This window comes from Oratosquilla oratoria, chromosome 22, assembly GCF_046742065.1.
Source record: "Oratosquilla oratoria isolate Oo_2021 chromosome 22, ASM4674206v1, whole genome shotgun sequence".
Lineage (NCBI taxonomy): Eukaryota > Metazoa > Arthropoda > Malacostraca > Stomatopoda > Squillidae > Oratosquilla > Oratosquilla oratoria.
Window position 1 is genome coordinate 49,550,988 of NC_134798.1, and position 25,090 is coordinate 49,576,077.

Consider the following 25,090-nt stretch of genomic DNA (forward strand, 5'->3'; position numbering starts at 1 on the left):
TATATAGATACGTATATACTGTATATACCTCTATATATATATATATATACATATATATACGTATATATATATATATTATACATACATATATACATATATATATATATATATATGTATATAATATATATATGCATATATATATATACATATATATTTATATATATGTATATATACATATATATGCATATATACTGTATATAGGTGAGGAGGAGAACAGGGGTGAAAAAGGATTTGGGAGATAGGGTTGATGAAAGAATATTAGGATGGTTTGGACACATGGAAAGAATGAGTGAAGAAAGACTAGTAAAAGAGGTATGGAAGGCAGATGTGGAGGGAGTGAACATGAGGGGACGTCCTAGGATGAGGTGGATGGATGGGGTGAAGGGGGCTTTGGGGAAGAGGGGAATGTCTGTTGAGGAAGGAAGGGAGAGGACGGAAGACAGAGGTGAGTGGAGAATGGTTGTATATGGATGATGTTGTGACTGCATGAGGAGGAGTGGGCGGGGAAGTGGGGGGTGGGGTAGTATGTGTGAGTAAATTTTGACGCAGCCCGAAGGGATTTCTCCCCGTCCTCGCCTTATATGCAAAGGGGGACGGAGAGGGGGGGGGTCGCCGATTAAATGAAGCGGCCTTGCTGTGGATGTACTGTGTCTTGCGACACTGCTTCTGACCCAGGGCGGTGGGCAGGGTGCAGGGATGACCCGTCATCCAGGAGGTGCTCAGATGAGAGGAAGGGTGGGAGGGGTGTGGAGTGTATTTAGGGATGAAATGGGTGGGAGTGTTTTTATGCCTTTCCCTTTTTGGCTACCTCCCTTGGAAGGGGGAAAAAGCCTCGGTATATGTATGTATGTACATATATATACGTATATACTGTATATACCAATATATATATATATATATATATATATATATATATCTTACCACATCAGAGGGTACGTCCAGTTTCATGCCATACGTGGAGACGACGTCATTGAAGTCGGGTGAATTGAAGGATGTGAGCTTGTCGACGTCCTCCTTCTTGATGCCGCGGAGGGCGTACTTCAGGTTGACCAGGTCTTGGCTGGTGAGTTTACTAATGTCTCCCCTGAGCTCGATGATCTTGGACAATATGATCTGGAACAAGGTCGAAGGACGTGAGCATGTCGGGTCAGCCTTGAAAGATGTTTTTTTTTTTTTTTTTTTCTTCGGTTCTACTGTGAAAAAGTGGCTTTCTTTTCTTCGTTTATTCTGTTATTTTTTAAAGAGGGGAAAGAAAGAAAGGAAGAAGGAACGAGCAACGGTACTATGAATTGAAAAGGGGGAGTAACTCTCAAAGTGTGTAAAGAGGAAAGAAGGTGGGAGAGAAAGAGAGAGAGAGAGAGAGAGAGAGAGAGAGAGAGAGAGAGAGAGAGAGAGAGAGAGAAGGTGAGAGAAAATGTGAGAGAAAGTTAGAGAAAGTGAGAAAAAGAGAGAGAAATAGATAGATAAAGAGAGAAGGTGAGAGAGAGAGAGAGAGAGAGAGAGAGAGAGAGAGAGAGAGAGAGAGAGAGGAGGTGAGAAAGAAGGTGAGAGAGAGAGAGAGAGGAGGTGAGAAAGAAGGTGAGAGAGAGAGAGAGAGAGAGAGAGAGAGAGAGAGAGAGAGAGAGAGAGAGAGAGAGAGAGAGAGAGAGAGAGAGAGAGAGAGGTATGTAGGAAAGAAGTGAGAGTTGGTTGCAAGGTGTTCTAAAGTGAGCTTTGTGTTCCATCCCATAGTCTCAAAAGTGCGAAAGGAAACCTATTTTCTTGAAGTGAATATAGAGATACGATCTTTTAGTTTGATTTGTTAGTTGAAGATGAATAGACACTGAAGTTGATAGGTAATATTTTTTGGGTAAATACTACAACGGGTTGTACCCTCTGTGAGGCTAGACCAAGAGTTTTTCTTCATGTCTAATGTTTATAATATTAGATGATGAATGACAAATTCATCTCATAAAACTATGACTAAAGGAAATACACTTCCCACAGATCCCTTAATTAAAGACATCAGCCACTGGTTTAATCCTAAAAAGAGTTAATCCCCATTGAGTAAACTAGTTTACGTATTGGGTTGTTTCTAAATAGAATCAGTTGGACTAGTTGACGTCACCTGGGCTTTGATCATTTCCATCTTGCTAGCGGTGAGGACGTTCAGGCAATTGATGACGTCCTGAACGGACGTGCCTTCGAGGTCAGTGCTCGAGACTGCGGAGATGCCTTGGACGACTGCCGTGTCGCACACGGAGGAAGAAGCTGAGAAAAAAAAAAGGAGAAAAGTCGTTGCAGCAGCATCATTTCGTTTTGTGTGGCAAATTGGAGTTTTGTTATGATCCTTCACATTAAGCTAGCTGCCTGTGAGCCTCTGGTCTTGTAGTACTTGCCTTCACGAGCCCAGGATCTTATAGGTAATCTCTTTGAAAGCTCTACCAAACCCTCGTACAAAGCAAAATCGGCTACAAAGGACTAACCTACTTGTGTGCTTCATCCATGACAAATCTTTGAATCCTGGAATACCATACGTCGTATGCCTCAGAAAAAGAGATTCCAGCGATAGCCTAACGCAAGTCTCATATGTAGAAACCATAGCTGTTGACTTGAATGTGCATATATAATAAACACACACACACGCACGCACACACACACACACACACACACACACACACACACACACACGGCTCGGTGGCGGATTGGTAAAGCACTGGCCTCACAAGCCAGAGAACCGGGGTTCGATTCCCCGGTCGGGCGGAGATAAGTTGGGTTTGTCTCCTTTCACGTGTAGCCCCTGTTCACCTAGCAGCGAGTAGGTACGGGACGTTAGTGAAGGAGTTGTGACCTTGCTGTCCCGGTGTGTGGTGTGTGAGTGGTCTCAGACCTACACAGAGATCGGCTAATAAGGAGCTCTGAGCTCACTGCCGTAGGGTGGTGTCTGGCTGTCTCGACAGAGACTGCAGCAGATCCGAGGTGAATACACACACACACACACACACACACACACACACATTCACTCACCCTCGTCAACGACACTTCTTCCCACCCGACGCACCCCTACCACGCCACGCCACGCCACGCCACCAGACATGTGCCTATGAGAGCGCCGAGGACGGACTGACCGCTACAAGAACAACCCCATTCCATCCATAGTGCATATCATTAACTCGACTTTGTCTAGTCCTAAAATCAACTCAAATTGTACATTGTCAGTGTTACATACATATACCAAGGCTTTTTCCCCCTTCCAAGGGAGGTAGCCAAAAAGGGAAAGGCATAAAAACACTCCCACCCATTTCATCCCTAAATACACTCCACACCCCTCCCACCCTTCCTCTCATCTGAGCACCTCCTGGATGACGGGTTATCCCTGCACCCTGCCCACCGCCCTGGGTCAGAAGCAGTGTCGCAAGACACAGTACATCCACAGCAAGGCCGCTTCATTTAATCGGCGACCCCCCCTCTCCGTCCCCCTTTGCATATAAGGCGAGGACGGGGAGAAATCCCTTCGGGCTGCGTCAAAATTTACTCGCACATACTACCCCACCCCCCACCCCCCCGCCCACTCCTCCTCATGCAGTCACAACATCATCCACATACAACCATTCTCCACTCACCTCTGTCTTCCGTCCTCTCCCTTCCTTCCTCAACAGACATTCCCCTCTTCCCCAAAGCCCCCTTCACCCCATCCATCCACCTCATCCTAGGACGTCCCCTCATGTTCACTCCCTCCACATCTGCCTTCCATACCTCTTTTACTAGTCTTTCTTCACTCATTCTTTCCATGTGTCCAAACCATCCTAATATTCTTTCATCAACCCTATCTCCCAAATCCTTTTTCACCCCTGTTCTCCTCCTCACCTCCTCATTTCTCACTCTATCCAGCCTAGTAACCCCCACCATACTTCTCAGACACCTCATCTCAAACACATTCAAACTCCTTCTCTCTTCTTCTCTCATGTTCCACGTTTCTGCCCCATACAGTGCTGTTGGCACAATCACTCCTTCATACAGTCTCCTCTTCGCATCCATTCCCAAATGTCTATTTCTCATTACACTCTTTAAACCACCAAGGCATTTACTCGCTTCTCTCAATCTACATTCTACCTCCACCTTCACTCCACCTTTTCCTGCTACACTTGCACCCAAGTATCTAAAACTATCCACTTCCTCCAGTCGCTCTCCCTTAATGTTCACTTCCAGTCTACTGCCACTTTCATCCCTTGTACATCTCATCACCTTACTTTTACCCACATTTATCTTTAGCTTTCTTCTATCACATACTCTCCCAAACTCTGCCACCAGCTTCCTCAATCCCTCCTCTGACCCTGCCACAAGCGCAGTGTCGTCCGCAAACAACAGCTGGCTCACCTCCCACTTTTCTCCATTTTCTTTAACCATCTCCAATCCCTGACTCACTACCCTAGCATTCACCTCTCGCACTACCCCATCCATGTATAAGTTGAACAGCCAGGGCGACATAACGCATCCTTGACGAAGTCCCACCTTTACTTCAAACCACTCACTCTCTCCATTTCTAATCCTAACACATGCTCTACTACTCACATAAAAACTCTTGACAGCTCCCAAAAGCTTTCCTCCTATCCCATAAATCTGCATAACCTCCCACAGTGCCTTTCTGTCTACCCTATCATAAGCCTTTTCCAGATCCATAAAAGCCCAAAAAACATCCTTCCCCTTTCCTATAGCTTTCTCACATATCTGTCTTACCACAAAGATCTGATCTACACAACCTCTACCCGTCCTAAATCCACACTGTTCCTCACCAATTACTCCTTCTGTTCCTCTCCTAATCCTCTCAATTAAGATTCTCCCATAAGCCTTCCCTACTACACTCAACAGGCTAATCCCTCTGAAATTACTACATTCACACTTGTCCCCTTTTCCCTTGTAAAGAGGAACTATACAGGCACTACTCCAGTATCAGTGTTAACTCAATAATAAATCGATCTTCTTCTTCTTCTTCTTCTTATTTTGACACATTTCTGGGAAAGAGACGAGACAGCCTGCAGGAACTCACTTTGCCTCTTTCTTCTGGCCGTCGAAGACGAAGAGGAAACCGCGCCAAAGGGATTGTTCATATTCTTCAGCTCTTTCTCCTTCTGCAGCTTTATGAGATCTTTCATCTTCTGCTCCTGGCTCTCCAGCTCCTCCATAGAGATCTTGTCCTTACACGTCATCTATTGGATTAGAAAGGGGGTCATACTTAGGTCATGGGAGAGAAGTCGACGCCAGGAGGCGCTGAGTAGCTGTGGCCAAAGCCGTCACCTTTTGCCCTATTATGCGCTTTAGGGACTCTTGAGGGAGGTCACCCTCATTGTTGGGAATCGAAGAGGAGTGCGGGATTCGAACCCGGGAATAAGCGAATACGCTTCCGGTTACGAAACCAGCGCACTCACAATTTGGTCGTTCGGAGGATTCTATTAACATTCTTGGTTAAACTTGAAAAAAAAAAATCCAGTAGATGTTATAGATAAGCCAGTAAATCAGTTAAATTTAACTAAGAAGATGAAATTGAACTTTTCTTGGTAGAAAGGGTTTGCCATGGATATCGAAATTTTTCAAGCGGGCCCTACAGGATCAGTATTATTGCGTAATATTCTGTATTGTACAATAGTATTGACGGTGTAGTATTGTACAATAGTATTGACGGTGTAGGGATGGTATTAATTAAAGAGGCACATGTTTGGCCTACACATTTGATGTCTTCAATATATTGTTTCATTCTCTAATACCACCCCTACACCGTCAATGATATTGTACAATACGGAATATTGCGCAATAATATTGATCGTGTAGGGCCCGCTTTACGGTGTTGGCCTTAACTCTCTCACTTGAATAAAATGAAGCACTCAAGAGTTAAAGATCTCCTCCGTTGACTCCCACGTGACTTTTCTTCTTTGTTGGATAAAAATCATCTGACGGCAGGTAGAATAAAAGTGTAATTGAGGTTTAACCCTTCGATGTCTATAAATATTTCCCTCGACTGAATAAAATCGGGATTAAAGAAACATGGGGTACATTGATCCTAGAATCACAATGGACTTCATCTACAGGGGAGTCACAAGCAAAAATTACCACATAAGAAATAATGGAGGATCCTCCCACTTGAATAAAATCCTTCGGCGTCAGCCAAAAGGAAATTACTTTAAAAAAAAAAAAAAAAAAACACGAACGAACTCGCAGAGACGCTGTGGTCGAACTAACCTTGCTCAGTTCCTCAGTTCTCTTGGAGACCCCCGGGGGCGGCATTTGACACATGTAGGAGGTCAGCACATGGTCAGGTATCTTTTTGATGGTGTCTGAGGGCAGTAGGTGCAGCAGGCAAGACACTGACCTTATGCTAGTCCACTTCGATGGATCTCTGTGGGAGGGATGGTCAGACGTCAATCTATATAAATATAAACAATCAGGCCCGGCCGTCGGGGAGCTTCGAACGTGTGTCCCTTTGAGCCTAAGTCCCACGAGTTACCATCCAGCCACTCGATGATGGTAAAGCGTGGAACTCGTGGTCAGAGGGACCCACGTTCAAGGCTCCGCGACGGCCGGGCCTGATTGAATGACATCGCTGCTACTAGCGATCTGTTCCATAACTATACACATACATATACACGTATATAAATGTATACATATATACGTATATACATAGATATATACATGTACACATGTATACATATATAGGTATATACATAGATACATATATACATTTATACATACAAATGAGCACACAAGCAGTATCATCCATTAACATGATAATTGAGTCTCTGTATTTTGAAATGTGCCTGAATGCTAAGACACATACCAGACACTTTCTAAAGGAATCATTCAATCAATCAATTGCCACCCTCCCCCGCTACCAGCCACTCTTCCTCCCCCTCCAACTACTCTCCCACCTTACTCCTCCAACCAACCACTCCCCTTCCTCCCCACTCCAAGCACTTTCTCACCTCCCCTCCCCCTCCTACCATCCTCCCCCTTCTTCTCTTCCAACCACTCTCCCCCTCCCCCCACCCCTCTCCCCTTGACTCACCCCATATTTTTCATGATGAGTTTGGCCACAGCGTCCTGTTGGCCCTGGTCCAGACAGGCCGTGCTAGGAATGGCCATCATTTCCTGAAAGGAGACATGACATGACATGATAGGGTTATCACAATGGGTTATTTTTCCTCCAACCTCCGATTAATCTGCCCCAACAGTCGGAGGAAAATGAGCCCAGTATGATAAGGCCTTTCAAATGACGTCAAATGCTGAGGATAAATTATTGCCGAGTAGCCGAGTACGGCGTCAGATTTCACGCGTCCATTTTGATATTGGATTGGATTTGATCTTTCTTTATTCATTTCTTATTCTATCATTTATTCATTTATTTATCTACTTATTTATTTGTCTATTTATATATTTATTTATATATATTTATTTATTCATTTATTTCATGCTTATTCATTTATCTATTAATCAAGTTATTTAATCATTTATCTATTTATTCATTCCTTCATTGATTAAATTCTCTATTTATTTATCTATTAATAAATTTATTTATGTATTTGTTTATTTATCTATCTGTTTATCTATCTATCTATCTATTTAGTTTTGCAGAATTGTGCATAATCAAATTGTCAATAATCATTTAAATGAAAGAGACTTTACCTGACCATGCATGGGAAAGGGCGAAATATTGTGCAATTGACCGAAATCTGATAACAGTTGCAAATGGCCTAAACTCTTTGCCACATTAGAAGAGGTGGTTTGCCAACAAGGACTGGCACTTGTTAGTGCCAATCAGTGCCACTTACGTTTAACTTTTTGAGGACGAAATTAGCAGCGCATCCAGGGGAGATTTTGTTCAGCATATCTTCGTCTACGTTGATGATGTTCGCATTGAGATCGGCAAGAGCTCCTTCAGGAAGAACGGCCCCCATGTCGCCACCCTGGTACACGAAGGAAGGGCGGAAGGGGTGTCGTTAAAAACAGGAGGACTTCTTGTGAGGGGAGGAAGGGAAGAGGGAAGAATAGGAATTGAGGGTTGAAGGAGAGCTGGAGGGAGGGAAGGGAAGGGAGGAAGGGAGGAGGGTAGGAAGGAAGGAAGGAAGGAAGGAAGGAAGAGAAGAAGAAAGGAAGGAAGGGAGGGAGGAAGAGAGGAAAGAAGAAGGGAAGGGAAGGGAAGAAGGAAGGAAGGGGAGGAAGGAAGGAAGGAAGGAAGGAAGGGAGGAAGGAAGGGGGAGGAAGGAAGGAAGGAAGGAAGGAAGGAAGGAAGGAAGGGAGGAAGGAAGAAAAAAGAAGGAAGGAAGGGAGAAAGGAAGGGAAGAAGGAAGGAAGGAAGGAAGGATGGGAGGAAGAAAGGAAAGAAGGGAGGAAGAAAGGAAGGTATGGAGAGAGTAAGGTAAGAAGGAAGGAAGGAAGGAAGGAAGGAAGGAAGAACATTACTTGTGAGATTGTGAAGCGTAACTTACATGTTATTATTATTAAAGGAGAGGGAGGACAAGTAGAAAGGGTTTGGGCAGAAGGGAAAAAGGTAAAGAAAAAGGTAAAGAGGTAAAGGTTAGGGAGAAAGAAAGGAAGGGGTACAGGGAAGTAGTAACATTTGTTTTGGTTTCAAAAAGATCTAGTGACGTCATCAGTGACGTGACTTCAGAAGGATGACGTCAGAGTCTATTGAGGAAGAAGTCATTTGTGACAGAAACCTCAAAAAGTGTCCAGGAGGGAGATTTGGAGACTTAAAACTACAAGAATGACTGTCTGTCAAGTTGAAGAAGACAGAGTCTTAGGTGTCTTGGTGGCTGATGAGAGGAACTTGATGAGAATAACTTACAAAACGGGAATAAGCCTAAGCGCAAACTGAGATGCAGGCGACACAGGTGACACAGGCTTATTGTTCCTGAATGAAATACACTTTAAACTTCTTTCTTACTTGAAATGCTTCTTGATGCACTACTACCTCAGCATTTCAAGTGTTAGACAAGTTCAAACTGTACTTCAATTCAGCAACAGGAAGTCTGCCTTTGCTCTGGGCTGTGTCGCCTGTGTTGTCTGTGTCGCCTGTGTTGCCTGTGTCGCATGTGTCGCTTATGTCACCTGTGTCACCTGTGTCGCCTGTGTCGCTTGTGTTGCCTGTGTCCCCTGTGTCGCCCGCGTCTCACTCACTTTGTGCTTAGGCTGAGAAAGCCACCCTAGGGACGGCTTTATAGGCGGCTTGAAGGGAGTGCCACCCACCTCCCTAACCGTTCCTACGAGTATTCCCTTAGACTCCCTTAGACGTATTTTAGAAACTCCTAGAAGCCTTTTGGACTTACCATAGCCTTAAGGCCTTGCATAGAAATGACGTTTCGTATGGCGGCTGAAATACACTGATGCGCTTCCCAGTTCATACTGTTTCTAGTTGCCAGGATAGCCTTAGACTCGTCATCTAGATCAATAATTACGCCCGCCCTGTCCAGAGAGATAGATACCTTATCTAGATGCGCTCAGGAAAGTAACAAATTCTTAACACAGGGTGTGAAGTAGCTTTGCTTTTAATCTAATCTTATTTCATTTTATTTTTTTTTATTTCATTTTATTTTATTTTAATTCATTTGATTTGATTTGATTTAATTTTACTTTATTTTATTCAATTTCATTTTATTCTATTCTATTTTATTTTATTTTATTTCATTTTATTTTATCTCTATTTATTTATTTACTTATTTTTTTGTCAAGGAAGTCTGAGAGCATGTTTGTTTCTATCAACGTTGGACACCCTCTGCCAATGAAAACATTACTCATTCGTGTGACAAAGTGTCTGTTTCATTAATAGGTTAAGTAAACGACATAAATGTAAATACACTTCATATGCAAAACACTCTTTTTTTCTTACAGTCTTTTGTATCTTTCCCCGTTATTCTCTCTTTCTCTCTCTCTCTCTAATTATCCACCCATCTATTCGTCCATCAATCCATCCATCCATCTATCGTTCCATCTATCCTTCTAGTCATCCATCCATCTATCGTTCCATCCATCCATCTCTCCACTTATCCATCTATCCATACATCTATCCATGCATGCATGCATCCATTCATCTACTAATCTATCCATCTACCCATCTATTCATTTATCTATCTATTTATCTATCTATCTATCCATCTATCCATCTACGCATCCACCCATCTATCTATCTATCTATCTATCCATGTATCCATCTACGCATCCCCCCATCTATCTACCTATCTATCTATCTATCTATCTATCCATCTACGCATCCACCCATCTATTTATCTATCTATCTATCTATCTATCCATCTATCTATCTAGCCATCTATTCATCTATCTAATCTCAATCTGATACTTTTGATGATAAGTTTACGAGTGGCGCTTCAGAACTTAAGAACTTAACTCCAAATTCACGGTCAGTAAGTCAGAAAGGGGTTAACCTAAACTAGGATTTGGGCTGTTCTTAATCTCAGAAAAGGGTTAACCTAAACTAGGGTTTTGGCTATTCTTATTCTAAGCTGGTTTAATGGTAATCCTGTCAACTCTTCCTTCAGACACGTACAAACACACACACACACACACACACACACACACACACACGCACACGGAAGGGGTCCTCAAAAGGTTCCCATCAGGTGGTTCCCATGAAGTCCCGAGGAGGTCACGAGGAGGTCACCATGAAAGTACCAGAAGGCAGCCAGGAGGTCCTCAGGAGGAGGCCTCCAGTATAACCCCAGGAGGAGTCCCCCACATGCATGGTCTCCAAGAACCCCTCCTACGATCCCTTAAGAAGCACTCTCAGACACTGTGGGGGTGGGGGTGAGAAGCAACATACCCAAAGGCGGCAACGACGCAGGGCGGCATTGCTGACACGTCCACAGGTTCCAGGCTCCGCCCGACTTCTTGGCAGTTGTCAAAGTCCCCCGTTTTCATTCTTAGATCACAGTAAATGTCCATCAGGAGGAGACACTGAGGGAGACGAGGAGGAGGAGGAGGAGGAGGAGGAAGTGGTCAATGTAAGCAGTGAGGAAACTAGGTATATTTTTTATATGTATACATGCATATCTATGTAAATCTATCTACACACACACACACAAACACACACACACACACTTTCAACGAACGGACGGCTTGAAGAACGTTCTGAAGAAAAGTGCAGATTGTGGATCCCAACGCAAAGAGAAGTGCCTTTTTGTATTTACAGGGTGGGGGGAAATTGCTCGTGGGGTAGTGGGAAAGTAAGGAAAGAGGAGAAGGAGAGGGATTGCTGGGGAAATGGAAGGTAATGAGGAAGTAGAGGACTTGGCCCTAACAGACCGCCGAAAAGTAAACAAGCGACCACAAGACGAGCTGGAGGACAACGAAATGTCTAATAAGAATGTAAAGATTAGAAGTATAGATAGGAACAATACAGTAGAAAGTGATGAGAATATTTTCAAGGGATTTAAAGAGAGTGGGGGGGACACAAACCCCCCCCGACTGACAAGACTAGAGAAGAAGGTTGATAAGGTGATCGAGGACTTGGAGAATAGGTTAGGTCATATGAACACCATTTTACAAAGGGTTGAAAGATTGGAAGAACTAGAAAAGGCGAATAAAAACTTAACTGATGAAATAGAAGACCTAAAAAGACAGTTAAGAGAAGTAAAGGTGGAGAATGAGGAATTGAAGAAGAATAGTAAAGAAAACAGAGAGACAATAGCTAAAGAAACTGAAAATTGGAAGAAAACCCAAGAAGGAAATAAGGTTTCATTCACTGACATAGTCAAACAGCAATTGAAAGAACATACTGAAGACTCAGTTATTAAAGTGATGAGACAAAAGGAGAATATAGTAAGAGATTTAGCAGACAAGAAGAAATGTATAATTATATTAGGAATGGAAGAGAAACACAACACAGATAGAACCACAAGAATCAAAGAGGAAAATGAAAAAGTAAGCCAATTACTAGAATCAGTTCAGGAAGATGAACCAGAAATTATGAAACAAATCGAAGAGAAATTTAGACTCGGAAAGTATAGCACAGACAAGACCAGACCAATTAAGATTAAATTCAAGTCACAAACAACGGCAGAGAATATCTTATCCAAAACAGGGAAACTAGCAACAAGTGAACAATACAAAAAGATATGGATAAAAAGAGAAATGAATAAAGAGGAAAGAGAGGAAGAAAAGCAGAAAAGACTGGAAGCTAAGGCAAAAAACGAGAACAGAACGGAGTCAGAGAAAGAGAGATTCTATTGGAGAGTAGTGAACATGAAACTAAGGAAGTTCGACATACAAAAGAAAAAAAAAAGGGAAACAGAGAACACAATGGAAGTGGCAGAAAACTAAGAGTGTCTTACACAAATATAGATGGATTAATAACAGGATTGAATGAGCTGAATGATTATTTGAAGGAAAAAGAACCGGACATAATGGGAATTGTAGAAACAAAATTAAAAGGCCCACTACCACCCAACAGTGTAGGACATGATGCATACAATTATTGTATTAGAAACAGAGAGAAAAAGCAAGGGGGTGGAGTTATGTTCCTGACTAAGGATATAAACGTGAAAGGTGTCATATATGGAAAGAATATAGTAGAGATGATTATGATAGAAGTGGAAGACAGAGATAAGAAGAGCAGAAAATTTGTGATCAATTATGTGCCTCCAAAAACAGCCTCATGGGAGGAGAGTGAACATAAAAGTATGTTAGAGGACACAAAGATAACATTAAATAAAATAATGGAAGATGGAGGAAGAATAGTTATGATGGGCGACTTTAATTGCAAAGAAATCTGCTGGGAAGAAATGACAGTAAAGGGTGGAGACGACTCATGGGGAAACGCTCTACTTGAGATGATTATTGACCACACAATGACACAATGGATACAAGAGAACACTAGGTATAGAAATGAAGAAGAACCATCGAGGCTAGACTTATTAATTACATCTGAACCTAGAATAGTGGACAAGATTGAATATAAAACACCAATAGGTAAAAGTGACCACATATTGATTGAACTGGAACTTAATGAAGAAAAATATATCAAAAGAAATGAACAATATAGAAAAGGAAGAATGATGTATGAAAAAACAAACTTTGATAAAATAAGAGAATTCTTTCAACAAGAAAACTGGGAAGAAATATACAAAGAAGAAACATCAGTGGAAAAGAAATGGAATATTTTGACAAAAATTTACAAAAAAGGAGTGGAAAAGTATGTCCCAAGACAAAAACAAGAAAAAGAATATGTAAAATGCTGGTACAACAAAAGTTGTAGGGAGTTAAAAGATAAAAGAGACAAAGCCTGGACCAGATGGAAAAAAGACAGAAAACCTGAAAAATGGAAAATATATACCAGTTATAGAAATGAATATGTACAAACATGCAGAGAGGAAAAGAGAAAATATGAAAAAGACGTCATAGAAAAATGTAAAGATCAACCAAAACTATTCTACAGATTTGTAAACAATAAACTGAAAAACAAACAGGACTTGGAGAAATTAAGACAAGGGGAAGTTGAATACACTGAGGAAATGGAAATGGCGGAAATTATGAACAAACATTTTAAATCAGTGTTTACAAGGGAGAACATACAACCTGAAGAGATTGAATGGAAAGAGAAAGTCCCCCCTATAGAAGAAATAGAAGTATCAAAGAATGAAATATTGATACACTTGAGTAATCTTGATGTCAGAAAATCACATGGACCAGATGAAATAGCAAACTGGATTCTGAAAGAATGCAGAAATGAACTGGCAGACAAAATACATAGCATAATAAGCAGTTCCTTGAAAGAAGGAAAAGTTCCAGAAGATTGGAAAAAAGCAAATATAGTACCTATATATAAAGGAGGAAATAAAGAAGAACCTACCAACTATAGACCAGTCTCTCTAACAAGTACAATAGCAAAAATTTGTGAAAGAATTATCAAAAATAGATGGGTAAAATACTTGGAAAAAAACAACGTACTAAATCCAAGGCAATTTGGATTCAGACAAGGACGATCATGCGTCACCAATTTAATATGTTTCTATTCAAGGCTAATAGATATAATACAAGAAAGAGATGGATGGGCTGATTGTGCATTTCTAGACCTAAAAAAAGCTTTTGACAAAGTACCACATAAGAAGTTGCTTAAGAAACTAGAATCTGAAGGAGGAATACAAGGTAAATTACTAAATTGGATGGAAGACTTTTTGCAAGAAAGAAAAATGAGAGTAGTGATAAGAAACCAGCACTCAAAATGGAATGAAGTAATAAGCGGTGTCCCGCAGGGAACAGTCCTGGCCCCAATAATGTTTGCTATATATATTAATGATATGGATGAAGGAATTGAAAGCTATATGAGCTTCTTTGCAGACGATGCAAAACTACTGAAAAGAGTGAAAACTGAAGAAGATTGTGAATCACTACAGAGAGATCTAAATAAAGTACAGGAATGGAGTAGGAAGTGGGAGATGGAGTTCAATACAAAAAAGTGTAGTATAATGGAATTTGGAAAAAGCAAAAACAGAATAACAGGATCATATAATTTGGGAGAAGAAGGAATAAAAAAAGTAGAAAATGAGAAGGACCTGGGAGTCATTGTTATGAATAATATGTCACCTGAAAAACATATAAATAAGATTTTTGGAGAAACTTATAATTTAATAAGAACAATCAAAGTGGCATTTACATCCCTGGATGAAGAAATGGTGAGGAAAATCCTAATCACCCTGATAAGACCAAGATTAGAATATGCAGCAACAATATGGTCACCAAGTACAAAAAAATGTATAAAAAAACTTGAAAGAATACAAAGAGCAATTACAAAACTGGCACCAACACTCTCAAAACTATCATATGAAGAGAGACTACAAAAACTTGAACTACAGACACTAGAGCAAAGAAGAGAGAGAGGAGATTTGATAGCTATTTACAGAATCATGAAAGGCATAGAAATTACTGATAGAGAGAATCTGATAAAATGGGATGACAGAAATACAAGAGGACACGGAAAGAAAATAAAAAAAGACAGCTATAGAAGAGATCTGAAAAAGAACAGCTTTCCACACAGAGTAATAGACAGTTGGAACAAGTTAGATGAGAAAGTGGTGTGTGCAAAAACAATACATGAATTTAAAAATTGTTTAGATAAAATGAGATATGAAGACGGGACCCCACGAGCATAGCTCCCCTTCCCGTAAAATACAACTAGGTAAATACACATACACACACTTCAACGAATGGACGGCTTAGAAGACGTTCTGAAGAAAATTGAAGTTTGTGGATCCCAACGCAAAGAGAAGTGCCTATTGTTTTTACAGGGTGGGGGGAAATTGCTCGTGGAGTAGTAGGAAAGTAGGGAAAGAGGAAAGGGGGAGGGATTACTGAGGGAAATGGAAGGAAATGAGGAAGGAGTAGACTTGGCCCAGGCAGACAGGCGAAAGGTAAACAAAAGGCCTCCCGATGATGACGAAATGTCTAATAAAAATGTAAAGATTAAAAGTATAGACAAGAACAATACAGTAGAAAGTGATGAGAATATTTTCAAGGGATTTAAAGAGGGTGGGGGGGACACAACCCCCCCCCGACTGACAAGACTAGAGGAGAGGGTTGATAAGGTGATCGAGGACTTGGAGAATAGGTTAGGTCATATGAACACCATTTTACAAAGGATTGAAAGATTGGAAGAACTAGAAAAGGCGAATAAAAACTTAACTGATGAAATAGAAGACCTAAAAAGACAGTTAAGAGAAGTAAAGGTGGAGAATGAGGAATTGAAGAAGAATAGTAAAGAAAACAGAGAGACAATAGCTAGAGAAACTAAGAATTGGAAAACAACCCAAGAAGGAAATAAGGTTTCATTCACTGACATAGTCAAACAGCAATTGAAAGAACATACTGAAGACTCAGTTATTAAAGTGATGAGACAAAAGGAGAATATAGTAAGAGATTTAGCAGACAAGAAGAAATGTATAATTATATTAGGAATGGAAGAGAAACACAACACAGATAGAACCACAAGAATCAAAGAGGAAAATGAAAAAGTAAGCCAATTACTAGAATCAGTTCAGGAAGATGAACCAGAAATTATGAAACAAATCGAAGAGAAATTTAGACTCGGAAAGTATAGCACAGACAAGACCAGACCAATTAAGATTAAATTCAAGTCACAAACAACGGCAGAGAATATCTTATCCAAAACAGGGAAACTAGCAACAAGTGAACAATATAAAAAGATATGGATAAAAAGGGAAATGAATAAAGAGGAAAGAGAGGAAGAAAAGCAGAAAAGACTGGAAGCTAAGGCAAAAAACGAGAACAGAATGGAGTCAGAGAAAGAGAGATTCTATTGGAGAGTAGTGAACATGAAACTAAGGAAGTTCGACATACAAAAGAAAAACAAAAGGGAAACAGAGAACACAATGGAAGTGGCAGAAAACTAAGAGTGTCTTACACAAATATAGATGGATTAATAACAGGATTGAATGAGCTGAATGATTATTTGAAGGAAAAAGAACCGGACATAATGGGAATTGTAGAAACAAAATTAAAAGGCCCACTACCACCCAACAGTGTAGGACATGATGCATACAATTATTGTATTAGAAACAGAGAGAAAAAGCAAGGGGGTGGAGTTATGTTCCTGACTAAGAAGGATATAAACGTGAAAGGTGTCATATATGGAAAGAATACAGTAGAGATGATTATGATAGAAGTGGAAGACAGAGATAAGAAGAGCAGAAAATTTGTGATCAATTATGTGCCTCCAAAAACAGCCTCATGGGAGGAGAGTGAACATAAAAGTATGTCAGAGGACACAAAGATAACATTAAATAAAATAATGGAAGATGGAGGAAGAATAGTTATGATGGGCGACTTTAATTGCAAAGAAATCTGCTGGGAAGAAATGACAGTAAAGGGTGGAGACGACTCATGGGGAAACGCTCTACTTGAGATGATTATTGACCACACAATGACACAATGGATACAAGAGAACACTAGGTATAGAAATGAAGAAGAACCATCGAGACTAGACTTATTAATTACATCTGAACCTAGAATAGTGGACAAGATTGAATATAAAACACCAATAGGTAAAAGTGACCACATATTGATTGAACTGGAACTTAATGAAGAAAAATATATCAAAAGAAATGAACAATATAGAAAAGGAAGAATGATGTATGAAAAAACAAACTTTGATAAAATAAGAGAATTCTTTCAACAAGAAAACTGGGAAGAAATATACAAAGAAGAAACATCAGTGGAAAAGAAATGGAATATTTTGACAAAAATTTACAAAAAAGGAGTGGAAAAGTATGTCCCAAGACAAAAACAAGAAAAAGAATATGTAAAATGCTGGTACAACAAAAGTTGTAGGGAGTTAAAAGACAAAAGAGACAAAGCCTGGACCAGATGGAAAAAAAGACAGAAGACCTGAAAAATGGAAAATATATACCGGTTATAGAAATGAATATGTACAAACGTGCAGAGAAGAAAAGAGAAAATATGAAAAAGACGTCATAGAAAAATGTAAAGATCAACCAAAACTATTCTACAGATTTGTAAACAATAAACTGAAAAACAAACAGGACTTGGAGAAATTAAGACAAGGGGAAGTTGAATACACTGAGGAAATGGAAATGGCGGAAATTATGAACAAACATTTTAAATCAGTGTTTACAAGGGAGAACATACAACCTGAAGAGATTGAATGGAAAGAGAAAGTCCCCCCTATAGAAGAAATAGAATTATCAAAGAATGAAATATTGATACACTTGAGTAATCTTGATGTCAGAAAATCGCATGGACCAGATGAAATAGCAAACTGGATTCTGAAAGAATGCAGGAATGAACTGGCAGACAAAATACATAGCATAATAAGCAGTTCCTTGAAAGAAGGAAAAGTTCCAGAAGATTGGAAAAAAGCAAATATAGTACCTATATATAAAGGAGGAAATAAAGAAGAACCTACCAACTATAGACCAGTCTCTCTAACAAGTACAATAGCAAAAATTTGTGAAAGAATTATCAAAAATAGATGGGTAAAATACTTGGAAAAAAACAACGTACTAAATCCAAGGCAATTTGGATTCAGACAAGGACGATCATGCGTCACCAATTTAATATGTTTCTATTCAAGGCTAATAGATATAATACAAGAAAGAGATGGATGGGCTGATTGTGCATTTCTAGACCTAAAAAAAGCTTTTGACAAAGTACCACATAAGAAGTTGCTTAAGAAACTAGAATCTGAAGGAGGAATACAAGGTAAATTACTAAATTGGATGGAAGACTTTTTGCAAGAAAGAAAAATGAGAGTAGTGATAAGAAACCAGCACTCAAAATGGAATGAAGTAATAAGCGGTGTCCCGCAGGGAACAGTTCTGGCCCCAATAATGTTTGCTATATATATTAATGATATGGATGAAGGAATTGAAAGCTATATGAGCTTCTTTGCAGACGATGCAAAACTACTGAAAAGAGTGAAAACTGAAGAAGATTGTGAATCACTACAGAGAGATCTAAATAAAGTACAGGAATGGAGTAGGAAGTGGGAGATGGAGTTCAATACAAAAAAGTGTAGTATAATGGAATTTGGAAAAAGCAAAAACAGAATAACAGGATCATATAATTTGGGAGAAGAAGGAATAAAAAAAGTAGAAAATGAGAAGGACCTGGGAGTCATTGTTATGAATAATATGTCACCTGAGAAACATATAAATAAGATTTTTGGAGAAACTTATAATTTAATAAGAACAATCAAAGTGGCATTTACATACCTGGATGAAGAAATGGTGAGGAAAATCCTAATCACCCTGATAAGACCAAGATTGGAATATGCAGCAACGATATGGTCACCAAGTACAAAAAAATGTATAAAAAAACTTGAAAGAATACAAAGAGCAATTACAAAACTGGCACCAACACTCTCAAAACTATCATATGAAGAGAGACTACAAAAACTTGAACTACAGACACTAGAGCAAAGAAGAGAGAGAGGAGATTTGATAGCTATTTACAGAATCATGAAAGGCATAGAAATTACTGATAGAGAGAATCTGATGAAATGGGATGACAGAAATACAAGAGGACACGGAAAGAAAATAAAAAAAGACAGCTATAGAAGAGATTTGAAAAAGAACAGCTTTCCTCACAGAGTAATAGACAGTTGGAACAAGTTAGATGAGAAAGTGGTGTGTGCAAAAACAATACATGAATTTAAAAATTGTTTAGATAAAATGAGAAATGAAGACGGGACCCCCACGAGCATAGCTCCCCTTCCCGTAAAATACAACTAGGTACAACTAGGTAAATACACACACAATGAAAAGAGACATAAATGAACTGAAGAATGATAATGAAAAGAAGAAAACTAATGATAATAGCAATAGCGAAAATCTAAAGCAGGAAGTGAACAACAAATTACAAGAATTGACACAAAAGATCGAAGAAAACTTAGGTGGGGACAGTATCCAGGAAATTAAGAAGTGGAAAGAAAATATTGAAAATAAAGAAATTGCTTTCAAAGAAATAGTCAAGCAGCAAATGCAAGATAATGCAAAAGACACAATCATTCAAGTGATTAACGAAAAAGCAAATTGGGTCAGGGATACAGTAGATAGGAAGAAATGTATTGTGGTTTATGGGCTTAAAGAAAAACAAGGATTGGCGAGGTACATGAGAGAAAAAGAAGAAAAAGAGACAGCAGTAGAAATCCTTAATGAAATTCAGGGGGGAGACAGTGATTCAGGCACAGACCTAGAAGAGACTTACAGAATTGGTCGCTATACTAAGGATAGGAATCGACCTCTAAAGATAAAACTAAGGTCACAAATGGTAGTAGAAGACATATTTGAAAAAGTAGGTAACTTGGCAAAGAGTGAAAAATACAATAAGATATGGATAAAAAGAGAAATGAGTACTGAGGAATTAGAAAAAGAAAAGGCACTAAGAGAAGAAGCAAAGGGAAAAAAAATTGAAAAGATCGGAGACAGAATGCAAAGAATTCCAGTGGAGAGTAATAGACTTGAGATTAAGACAATGGCGCTTCAAAATGAAAAAACCAAGGGAAGAAGAAACCAGGGAGAAGGAAGAAAATTAAAAGTGGCCTATACCAACATTGACAGACTAATTTCGGGACTGAACGAACTCAATGATTATCTGTTAGAAGCAAAACCAGACATAATGGGAATTGTAGAGACTAAACTAAGAGGTGAAATACCATCCACTGTTATCGGACAAGGTTTATACAACTACTGGATAAAAAACAGGGACAAGAAACAGGGAGGGGGAATCATGTTCTTGGCCAAGAAAGACCTAAAGGTGACAAAAATTGCAGAGGGCAAAGGTAATGTTGAATTGATCATGATAAAAGTCGAAGGCAAGAATATGAAAAGTAGAAAGTTTGTGGTGACTTATGTGCCTCCAAAAACAAGCGCTTGGAAAGAAAACGAACATACAAAAATGCTAGATGATACAAGAAAATCACTCAATGAGATACTAATGGGTAAGGGAAATCTGGTAATTATGGGGGACTTCAATTGCAAAGAAATTTGTTGGGACAGCATGACAGTGCAAGGAGGAGATGACTCGTGGGGCAATGTACTGCTAGATATGACCATGGAGTACACAATGACCCAATGGGTCCGTGAAAACACAAGGTACAGAAATAATGAAGAGCCATCGAAACTAGATCTAATATTTACAACAGAACCTGAAATAGTGCATAAAGTCCAGTATGAGACACCAATTGGAAAGAGTGACCATGTACTCATCGAAACTGTACTAAAGGAAGAAATAGACATAGAGAGGAACGAAAAGCATAGGAAAGGAAGACTGATGTACAACAAAACAGACTTTACAAAACTAAAGACATTCTTCCGGAATGCAAACTGGGAAATATTTTACAGGGAAGAAACAACAGTGGAAGAGAAATGGAATATATTGATGGAAAACTACAATGAAGGTGTAAACAGGCATGTACCAAGACAAAAGCGAGAGAGAGAGTACATTAAATGTTGGTTCAACAAAAGATGCAGTGAGGCAAAAGACAGAAGGGACAAAGCTTGGAAAAAGTGGAGAAAAGACAAAAAACAAAGCAAATGGCAAATTTATGTTAACTATAGAAATGAGTATGTTAATGTGAGAAGAGAGGAAAAAAGGAACCATGAGAAGGATATTATAGACAAATGCAAAGAGCAACCCAAACTATTCTATCGGTATGTGAATGGTAAACTTAAAAACAAACAGGAAATGGTGAAACTATGCCAAGGAAACATAGAATACACAGAAGATTTAGAGATGGCCGAAGTCATGAACAATCACTTTAAATCTGTTTTCACCAGAGAGAAAATACCAAATTGTGACATAGATAAAAACAAGAAATCTCCCCTCATGAATGAGTTTACAGCATCACTAAAGGAAATATCAGAACATCTATCAAGGCTGGATGTCAGAAAATCACATGGCCCGGACGGTATTGCAAATTGGATTCTAAAGGAGTGCAAAGAAGAACTAACAGACAAAATACACATCTTAATAAACAGCTCACTCAAAGAAGGAAAGATACCCGAGGACTGGAAAAACGCTAACATTGTACCAATACACAAAGGAGGAAACAAAGAAGAACCCACCAACTATAGGCCAGTATCACTAACAAGCACCATAGCCAAAATTTGTGAGAAAATAATCAAGAATAGATGGGTAAAACATCTGGAAGACAATGACATATTAAACCCAAGACAATTCGGATTCAGACAAGGAAGATCATGCTCCACAAACTTAATATGCTTTTACTCAAGACTAATAGACATAGTGCAAGAAAGAAATGGATGGGCTGATTGTGCATTCCTAGACTTGCAAAAAGCCTTTGACAAAGTATCACACAGAAAACTACTAAAAAAACTGGAACACATAGGAGGAATACAAGGAAACCTACTAAAATGGATAGAGGACTTTCTGACTGGTAGAAAGATGAGAGTAGTGCTCAGAGAAAAATATTCAGATTGGAAAGAGGTGATCAGTGGAGTACCGCAAGGATCTGTGCTGGCACCAATAATGTTTGCTATCTATATGAATGACATGGACGAGGACGTGAACTGCTACATGAGCTTCTTTGCCGATGACGCCAAACTGCTAAGGAAAATAGAAACTGATGAGGACTGTGAAGCACTGCAAGAAGACCTAAATAGGGTATGGAACTGGAGTCAGAAATGGGAAGTGGACTTTAATACTAAGAAGTGTAGCATAATGGAGTTTGGAAAAAGCAAAAACAGAATATCAGGAAAATATACAATTGGAACCAAAGAAGTAAAGAAAGTAGGATCCGAAAAAGATTTGGGAGTAATTATCACGAACGACTTGTCCTATGATATACAGATTAACAAAATTGTCGGGGAGACTTACAACTTGCTAAGATCAATAAAAGTGGCGTTTACATACTTGGACGAAGACATGATAAAAAAAATATTGGTTACATTGATAAGGCGTATGCGGCGACATTGTGGTCCCCCAGTACCAAAAAGAATATAAAGAAAATAGAAAGAATCCAAAGAGCAGCTACAAAAATGGCACCTGCACTTGCAAACCTATCATACGAGGAGAGATTGGCTAAACTGGAGTTACCGACACTGGAGCAAAGAAGAGAGAGAGGTGACCTATTGACCATCTACAGAATCATGAGAGGCACAGAGGTACTCGATAGAGAGAACTTACTTAACTGGGACAAAAGAAACACAAGAGGACATGGAAAGAAAATAAAAAAACATAGCTATAGAAGAGAACTGAAGAAAAACAGTTTTCCTCATAGAGTTTTGGACACTTGGAACAAACTGGAAAATGAAATAGTATGCGCAAAAACCATTCATGAGTTTAAAAACAAACTAGACACTGCAAGATACAAAGGCGGGACATCACGAGCATAGCTCCCCTTCCCGCAAAATACAACTAGGTAAATACAACTAGGTAAATACACACACACACACACATATATATATATATATATATATATATATACATATATATATATATATATATATATATATATACAAAGTAGACTACTTGTAAAAACAAACTAACGAAGCAGAGCGCTTTCGTATTTTGCACTGAAGATGTAATATACGAAAGCTTTGTTAGTTTCTTTTTCCACGTGGTCTCCTTTGCATAAGTGAACACGCGTACCCTTGTTCTTACTAGCATAAATATATATATATATATATATATATATATATATATATACATATATATATATGTATACATATGTGTGTATATATATATTCATATATATATACATTATATATATATATATATATATATATATATATATTCATATATGTATATATATATATATGTATATAAATATGTATATACATACATACATATATATATATATATATATATATATATATATATATATATATATGTACCGTCAGCCTTTTACTCAACTTTTACCTATGCGTGGATTCCTGTAGTGAAAAGATAAAAAAAAGGGTACTGAACGTCCAAGCTGAGATGGCTAAAGGGGAGAGACTGACAACGAAACTTTTTTCTTTCTTAAAAAAAAAGGGAGTGTTAAATTTTCCTTATTTGTCTCGTTAGCTCTCTGCCTGTGTCAGAGGGAAGGGTCAGTTAACTCACCACATCGTAGTCGCAGAGCCCTTCCATATTCATAAGAATACCCTCAATCTCTTTGAGACTTATATTCTTGAATTGATCGGGTCCCCAGAGAGTCGGCATGGTTCCCTCATTGACATCATTCGCTGTTACGTTCTTGACGTCCTTCAGGATATTCTTGGTGAAGAGGAAACGCTGTTGGGGAAAAGAGGTCGAGGATGAGCAGTAGGTAGGATACGAAGACATGCTGAGGTCCAAAGGATATCTTGGTGAAGAATGTGGAGAATTCTCATGAGACTTTTGGAGGAAGTCTCTTGTAGAATGGTTTTCCTGAATAAGACTGAACGAAATTAAGACTACGTATTATGCCGTGCAAGTCGACGAGGTCGGGGAATGGTTAGGACAAGTTCCAGAACATTCCTCCTTTTGAAGGTCGTCCTGTATAGTACAATGGTAGCGTCGTCGTTTCCTTGTGGTAACCATGCAGCCGCAAAGGCAGAGCTAGTTAACTTCGTAAGGGCTTGATAATCTTGGGTGGGTGAGAGTCTCAGAAGATCTCGGAAGACTGAAAACCCAAGACCCTTAGGGACTGGACCCTAAGAAACCCTAAGGTTCTAAACGTTCAGGAAGAATCAGGGAGTCTTCTGAGACCTTGGAGTAGTAGCCCTCTGTGGATTCAACTGTTTTGAGAAACAAATATAGATTCATTGGGAACTTTGGAGAGACCCTTTAAAGGACTTGGGAGACTATGGGAAGATCTTTAGTGATATCAAGGTCCACGGTACATTCCAGTCTTGAGGCCGCCAGACAGATCTGGTTTGATCCGACCAGATTGGATCATGTATGTCGGTCGGACAAACCAAAATCGGTACATACACAATCCAATCTGGTTGGATCTGATCAGATCTGTCCGACAGCCTCAAAACCAGATCGTACCGTGGATGGGGTCCTTCAAATACAAAGATTTGGAGTGGGACTTTTTGGAAGCTTCTGAGTACGACTGTCTGATCTTAAGAACGTAAGAACTTAGGGAAGATCTAAGAAACTTTGAAAGAATCTAAGATTTCGATTTCGAGAGCCTAAGGGAGAGTATGATGCTGAGACCCGGTTCTGACATTTTAGCACTTCGAAGATCTTTCTTAAATGGATAAGGTCGCCTATATTCTGTTTCATCGGGTCTAAGAAAAGTTAGACTTAATTTATGGCTATAAATCCAGTTATAGTTGTTGCCATAAAGTGATTTTTTTTTTTATAAATTAAGAGGGACGCTTTTGTAAACTAAAAAAAAACGTATGATGACAGTCGTTATAAAACAAACAAGGCGTTAAACGAAACTGAAATACTCACAGCAGATGAAGATGATTTGTCTGCAAAATCGATGAGCTTTTCATTAGACAGGCTATTCAGTTTCTCGAGTGGTACTAGACTTTTCACAGTGGTGCTCGTGTCTTTGTCCATGTCTGCTGGATTGAGCTACAGGTCGATGAGCGAAAAAAAGACGTCAGTTATTCTATCAAAGTAAAAAAAATCT

The 25,090-nt window shown here is 39.2% G+C and overlaps 1 protein-coding gene across 1 annotated transcript in view; it reads right to left on the reverse strand.

Annotated features, from left to right (window-relative positions):
* The window catches only part of LOC143037383 (uncharacterized), a 115,845-nt gene that overhangs the window by 5,846 nt on the left and 84,909 nt on the right, over positions 1 to 25,090 (reverse strand). Inside the window, exons 13-22 of the mRNA XM_076205519.1 lie at positions 24,907 to 25,032; positions 23,584 to 23,754; positions 10,805 to 10,938; positions 9,297 to 9,432; positions 7,800 to 7,934; positions 7,037 to 7,119; positions 6,214 to 6,370; positions 5,027 to 5,186; positions 2,108 to 2,250; positions 922 to 1,113 (exon numbers count right to left, since the gene is read on the reverse strand). Coding sequence (XP_076061634.1) covers positions 922 to 1,113; positions 2,108 to 2,250; positions 5,027 to 5,186; positions 6,214 to 6,370; positions 7,037 to 7,119; positions 7,800 to 7,934; positions 9,297 to 9,432; positions 10,805 to 10,938; positions 23,584 to 23,754; positions 24,907 to 25,032 — 1,437 coding nt within the window. The remainder of the gene's footprint in view (positions 1 to 921; positions 1,114 to 2,107; positions 2,251 to 5,026; positions 5,187 to 6,213; positions 6,371 to 7,036; positions 7,120 to 7,799; positions 7,935 to 9,296; positions 9,433 to 10,804; positions 10,939 to 23,583; positions 23,755 to 24,906; positions 25,033 to 25,090) is intronic.